General features: G+C 40.6%; 2 protein-coding genes across 2 annotated transcripts in view; one reads left to right on the forward strand and one right to left on the reverse strand.

Moving 5' to 3' along the window:
• Window positions 1-329: 329 nt before the first annotated feature.
• SARC_03886 (hypothetical protein) lies at window positions 330-2729 on the forward strand. Its single transcript, XM_014302288.1, has 4 exons — window positions 330-588; window positions 1386-1682; window positions 2350-2460; window positions 2603-2729. The coding sequence occupies exons 1-4, from the start codon at window positions 394-396 to the stop codon at window positions 2651-2653; spliced, it is 654 nt and encodes a 217-aa protein (XP_014157763.1). The 5' UTR covers window positions 330-393; the 3' UTR covers window positions 2654-2729.
• A 1214-nt stretch (window positions 2730-3943) lies between these two features.
• Window positions 3944-7500, reverse strand: part of SARC_03887 (hypothetical protein) — a 5503-nt gene continuing 1946 nt past the window's right edge. Inside the window, exons 3-7 of the mRNA XM_014302289.1 lie at window positions 6104-6248; window positions 5686-5881; window positions 5187-5335; window positions 4651-4815; window positions 3944-4184 (exon numbers count right to left, since the gene is read on the reverse strand). Coding sequence (XP_014157764.1) covers window positions 4060-4184; window positions 4651-4815; window positions 5187-5335; window positions 5686-5881; window positions 6104-6248 — 780 coding nt within the window. The 3' untranslated portion in view covers window positions 3944-4059. The remainder of the gene's footprint in view (window positions 4185-4650; window positions 4816-5186; window positions 5336-5685; window positions 5882-6103; window positions 6249-7500) is intronic.

Consider the following 7500-nt stretch of genomic DNA (forward strand, 5'->3'; position numbering starts at 1 on the left):
CGTCGTCGTCGTACGTACGTACGTACGTACGACGAGTAGTACGTAGTAGTATATATATATATATATATATATATATATATATATATATATATATATATATATGACCTTTATCAAGAATTTTTACCTACTATCCAAGATCAATTTGATTGTATACTCAATCGTGCGTGTGTGTATATAGCATTCGCGTGTAGACTTCTATCTCGTCTAGGATCGTATTTCATTATACTTGCCCACGGATGCGATTATTTCCAAATACACGCATTGCGTGTAAGATGCACAGATTTCTCCTTCGCTAATTTCCATCACGACTCGTCACACGTATGCAATACAGGGTATGAGCTCTCATGGAACAAACACAGAACCGGCCATATAGTAAGCGCAAGTGACGACGGTATGATATGCCTCTGGGATATCACGCACTCGTGCAAGGAGAAGACCGAGATCAACGCCCTGCGCACTTACTCGGATCACACAGATGTATGCGAGAACGTACAGTGGCACAACCACAGCGAACACGTCTTTGGAAGCGTGGGCGATGACAAGCACATGATACTCTGGGACGCTCGCACCGACAATCCCTCATTCAAGGTACGTCTGGTTGGTGTCGTGTGTGTTTGCGATGTGTGTCTTATACTTACGACGCATTGAACGCGTAGGGTCGTCTTCGCGCGGTATTATACTATGAGTGTGTTTGTGGCTTTGTTCTTGATAACAGATTGCATTCCCACGTCAAATGCACGAGAACCACCTCACAAACACACACTAAACATAAAACAGTATAGTCTATAGATACGTATATAGGCGCCGCTCCCCATACAAGCCCTTGAATAACTGATTTACACGATAGCTTTGCACCTCACAAATCAGGATTTGCAGGCCACAAGCATGCGAATAAGATGCACATATTTGATATCAGATCTATGCCTAGTTCTGCGTGTGATAATTGCAGTGTTTGTTCCTCTATACGTATACCTGCATGTCAAACATGATATATGTATAGAATCTCTGAATGACTTGCGCTCGATGCACTCGTATACACCATAACATGTTTTTTACCTTCAGAAAAGACAGTTGCCACCAATTGCAGATTGCCACCAGACGCAGATGATTCGTTAGGAATACTTACATGCATTTGATTTTGATATAAGTTTCTGTTTTGCACTACTTAGCTGTTATCCCAATGGGCAGTCATGGACATAGCTGGCGTAACATCGTTTCAGAGACGTGTACGCTAGTGTATGTGCACCTATCTTATTTACGCATATCGTAAGCGTGTTTCCGTACGCAGATTAGTCCGTGTGCATGAAGACTCAAATCACTATTCGAGTCTACAATGGCTTGAATCAAATTCACTAGAGCTATACCCTCATGCACACACTACATAGTTACAAGCCCACGAAGCACCCATCAACACACTGGCGTGGCACCCCTTCTCGGAGTACGTAGTCGCTACCGGCTCCGCCGACACCACCGTGGCCCTGTGGGATATGCGCAAGCTCAAGGTCAAGCTGCACTCCTTCGAGAGCCACACGGACGAGGTGTTCCAGCTGCAATGGTCACCCTTTCACGAGAATGTGCTGGCCAGCGGAAGTCTAGATAGACGGACTATGGTGTGGGATATGGCCAGGATTGGCGAGGAACAAACGCCCGAGGCTGCGGCTGAAGGTCCGCCGGAGCTCATGGTAAGAGACGGGTAGGGGGGCGTATGGTGTGAAATGCCAGGGTTTCGCGTATGTTCGTATAAAAGATTAAGTGTCCTTGTGGGATGTGAGCGTCTGTGCACGCTCATGCATGTATTAGGTAGGAAGAAAGGACAGAAGATGACAATGTGCGTGAGTTTGTTGGTTATGGGATGCGAAGTTGCTAGGTATTATGAACAGTAGATCTGCGAGTCTACGGTGGATGATTCAGAGGTGCTCATGGCAATAGCGCGTGGTGGGAAGGGGCTTACAAGTTGTCCTTGTGCTGAGCGACTGTATCTGTCTCTGTGTGTGTATGTGTATGAAGTAGAGAGTAGAAGATCAAAGAAAGCGAGATTCGACAGCAATACTGTGTGCTATGAGACGTTTGGGTTATCGGTGTGTGATTATTGGTGTAATACCGGCGTTCGATTATCAGTTACCTATAATAGTATCGATATCTAGAGCGTTCTCGTATTTCCTTTCCTCTGTAATACAGTCGTACCGGCCTCCATTCTATGTATATACACTGTCCCTGTGATTTGAAAGAATATAGCACGGAGGCGTACCCAAGTTGCATGTGCCAAAGACTGATGAAATAATGACTATCTCACAAACCAAGAATGGGTTGAGCTGAACACGTGCACCGATGAATACCCATACAATACAGTTCGTACACGGAGGGCATCTGGGTAAGCTGACAGACTTCGCATGGAACGAACACGTGCCGTGGACAGCGGCATCGGTGGCCTACGATAACATGATTCAAATATGGCAGATAGTAAGTTATGGCTCTGTGTGTGTGTGAGTTTTAGAGGACAAAATTGTATCGAGAGCCTGTCGCTTGACACATGTGACTGCCCTTTTTGTTTGTGTCACTGACATTCGATATCTTTGCCCCCATGCCTTTTTTTCACTTCCAGTCGAGGGATATATATGATCCTCAGCCGAGTGCTGGAACCGTGAATCTGTGAGGAACTCGAGTGGATGGGACAGGCATGCACGTGCAATTAATGGTCAACAAAAAAGCAAATAAATTAGATATTGTACGTACTTATTTTGGGTTGATCGTCCACTTATTGTCGATAGTTTGCCACCTTCATATGTGGGTGTTATACACGGGGTCTAACTTCAAGTCACCCGACACAGGCTTAATGGCGGCTGAGGCCTCGGGTGTCTGTCTCATTGGTACTTGCGCCCGTACTAACAGAGTTAGAACGTAACCTGCAGTGAGACAGCTTTCGTAATATCGAATAGGACACATGTGAGTTATTTCTCGCAGTATTGACCAATGGCTACAAACTGCTGGGCCTGATAGCAGTTTCACTGGAGCTTGTCACCATTAAATCTTCTGGGCCCGTTGAGCGTCTGCCGCTCCTGTCATGCGCATGTGTAGTTTTATTTCATTTGAAAATACACTTGTTCCGAAAAAACGAGATGAACCTTCACTACCAGCAGATGCCGGCGCATACCACTGCCGTGTCCTTGATGTGTGCTCATCCATACACGTAAACAATGATATTGATGTTTGAGTATCCTCCATCAAGTGTGAACGACGTTCCTATTACCAAACGATGCTGCCACAGAGCACTGTCATTCCTTTGAAGTGCGTTCATTCATACAAGTAAACAGTGATGTTGCTATTGGAGTGTCCTCCATCAAGTGTGCACGACGTTCTTCTTATCAGCAAATGTTAACACATGTACTGTTTCACAAGGTTCTAGGCAATCAACTACATCATCGCCAGTCCATCTTGGTTCTTCAGTTTCGCCTTCTGATAGCTCGTGTTCTCCTTGACCTGGTCTTGTGGAGATAAGTTAGTTGAGTGCACACCTTCCTTCATGGGCAGTTGTCTCCACTTGGTATATACTTCACGATACATCACCCCTGTAAGCTGTGACTATATCTACGATCAATGGGAGATATTCTGGTGGCCACTAAACGGTTTTTGCTCACTTAGTTGGAGCCAGCAATTCCGCAGTAGCAGCTTCCCCATGTGATATAGCACTGGTCACTCTTCTGACCTCCGCTGCCTCTCTTTTCCACTGCTTTACGCTTGTTTTCTGCATGATACTTGTCGTGCATCATAATAGGTATATTCGTCTTCATCTTGTCACCTGCCACAGCTTAACTCACACACGAGCGGGTGTGGGAATATTGCAATTTGGAAAAGTTACTCGTTGGAGTTCGACACCGCACTTTCTAATCTAGATGTGCTCTGAAACTCGGGAAGCCTTGCCGATTACAGCACAAGGTTTTAGTAAGGTTTTTAAAGGATTAACAATCGTTATCAGTTTTATTATTTCATACTATTCATAACTCAAAGCGCAGTTCCAGCCCACTCTCTGTGCTTCCGCATTGTTTTAACTGTGGCCAGCCACTAATACATTAATTCGGTCGTGCTCTCACCAACTGGCAGTTCGGACGAACTGTACCCCATAAGCCTACGCCTGCGTTGGTAATGCTGCCATTTACTGTAGCCGAAATAACCCGCCACCCCCAACACTGCGCATTTGGATATAAAGAGGTGATTTGTGTATAGGTGCAAAAAAAAAAGCCAAGACAAGTAGCACTCACTTTTTGTTATTCCCGCCCCGTGCGTGCACATAATAGCACGCTAGGACTTGCACTATTATAAACCATATCATGCGCCGAAGCAGAAAGATCAGCTCTGTATTTACGCGTGCATTAGCGCCTATCCATGCATACGCATATCACACACTATATCGATATTCTTATGTGCATAGATGACCACATGGACAACTCCAACTAAAGTAAAGACAGCAGAGCTCCCCTTTGCACACTTATCTACAAGTATCAGAATATTGTCCAAATCTTACACCAACCCCCGAAAGACAAAACCACACACACATAACCACACCCACATATAAAAAAGACAAAACAACCACACACACATAACCACACCCACATAAAAAAAAAGACAAAACCGCACCCACACAAAACGACTTACATCCCAACACGCCCACGACTATGAGGGCAATGATTATAGTATCCGAGCTAGAATTGGACTCCTCGTCTTCGTTTGCTTTGTATTCGCGCATGTTTGTTTGTATTGAGGCAGAGTCTTCTCTCTGTTGCTCTGTCATGTCCTCCTCAGGTGTGTCTGCAGTCACTCCTGTGCGTAATGCAGAACATTCGCGAATTTGTCACTCCAATTAGATCCAAAATAAATACATGCACATGCGAGGTTGCCCATCCAGTATCAATTGCACGACCACTTACGACGATCAATTTGGCTGTGTCTGCAGTCGTTCCCGTGCATGTTCGTAATCGTAGGTAGCAATGGGCACCATTTTTCCAACAACACAAAAAACGAGTAGCTGTCTAGTTTATAATTAGATCCGCAACAGCGGACTCCAACTTTATGCAAGATAACTTATGATCTCTCTACGCGTATGTATACTTATGACCGACGTACCCCTACATAGCTTAAGAACTAATGATATACACAAGAAAGCCAAAACAAATGCACTTTTCCCAACGTACCTTCAATAGTATTTCTGATCCACGGTAAAAAGTGTTGCACACTGCTATATACACCGTACTCGCCAGCGTTGGCACAGCCAAAGCCAAAGCTAACAATCCCCACTTGGTAGATGGTTCCGTTGTCTGAAGTCATATAAAGTGGGCCCCCGCTGGTGTGTGAAAAGAACGACGAACGATATAACGTCAATGGACATATACCAGACCATATGTTTGGCGTGTGAAACGAACGAGGAATAATATAACGTTAATGAACATATAACATACAATGTTAATAAAAACTGAATATAGCCAACAATGTATATTGTGTGGAAAGTTATATTGTGTGGAAAGTATGTACGATACGAGACTTTCGAAAAAGACTACCAGAAAAATACATATTATGTACATATACACGGTGAAATCTCTGTTGACACGCACAGATCCACAAGAACAAGTGCGAATACATGATATATAAATACATATATATAGTTTACACACACATACATAAAATAAAGTATACCTATCACCCTGGCAAGCATCCACGCCCCCGGCTTCGTAGCCAGCACACACCATGGTGTCGATATCTAAAGCATCGCCAGATGACTTCAAACAGTCCGCATCAGAAACAATCGGCACTTCAGCAATGTATAGCGACGGCGGCGGAACGAAGTCGCTCTCGTCCAACACTCCCCATCCAGCGATTGTACCGACAAGTCCTGTGGTGGATTCGACCGGATATGAAAAATCAATACAATATGTATAGCTATATATGAAAATATATTTAGCGATAAACAACTCCATTAACTGAAGGTATTCATGCATAACACTTCACTCCATACATCGTCCGAGCAACTGATAAAGAATCAGCAAGATGAGGTATAGGCGAAGGAGAATCAATAGAAACCATGGGTATACCATCAACAAACAAATTTACATACCAGGTTCCTCAAAGCTTTCGTTGTATGCTAGCTGTATGGGCGTCATAGTTGTGGGCTCCGCAAGCGTTAGAATGGCAATATCAAAGTCATTGCTATTAATTGTCTGATATAGCTGGTGTACTGAGGCCGATTCTACCATAATGACCTGTGAGAATTAGATAATAAATCAGAACTTCCGTCAGTAACAAAACAATTGGAAAAGAAATTCCGATTCATGCCAAGATATTTAGAAATTGATGGATCCCACGACTATAGTAGACCTTTGTGAGATGTAAAAAGAATTTAGTATACTAGATAAGAAATTATGCTAACTTCGGGTTTCACGAAGTCAAGGTATAAACAAGCACATAGAATAACGAATATACTGGTGCCGATAAGATAGACGCTAAAAATAATTTGGCCTCCATGGGCACCGATATCGGCGATCTAGACAGATATGCCATTTGTGTGCGTGAATCAACCTTTGGGTATGTCTTCTCGTGGGTGAAATGAAAGTTATATTGTGAGAAGGAACTAGGTATTTATATAGAACCCCGGAGAGTGTGGGAAACATACACTCGCTCCAAACACATAAACACATATATACATACTATATATATTTATATATATATATATATATATATGTATTTATATATACACATATATGTCTACATGCATACATACATACATATATATACAAATATCTATATATCTATATATAATCGCTAGATCTATCTCTAGATATATATATGCATATATATATATAGAAAAGTATATATAAATATATATATATATATATACATGACTTTGTATACATAAATACATATACGGACATATATAAGTATATATAAATATATATATTTATGTATAGATATAAATATATGTATATAGATATAGATCTGTTCACCTAAACATATAGATATATATGTATAGGTGAACATATATATATATATATATATATATATATATATATTTTATGTATATATATATACATATATACATATTTATGTGTGTGTGTGTATGTGAATATATATAAATCATTAGCTATTTATATGTATAGATATAAATATTTGTATATAGATATAGATACATTCACCTTTATATATATATATGTATGTACATACATTTATATGAATATAAAAATACAGTTAAACACATAAATATATATCTATATATCAGTATATATACCAGAATATATATGTATACACACACACACACATATATATATATATATCAACATATATATATAAATATATCAATATATGTATATATCAACATATATATATATATATATATCAGTATATATATATATATATATATATAACAATATATATATATATATCAATATATATATATATATATCTATATAACAATATATATCGATATATATATATATACATGTATATCAATATATATAA

The sequence above is a fragment of the Sphaeroforma arctica genome (genome assembly GCF_001186125.1).
Source record: "Sphaeroforma arctica JP610 unplaced genomic scaffold supercont1.208, whole genome shotgun sequence".
NCBI classification, from domain to species: domain Eukaryota; class Ichthyosporea; order Ichthyophonida; genus Sphaeroforma; species Sphaeroforma arctica.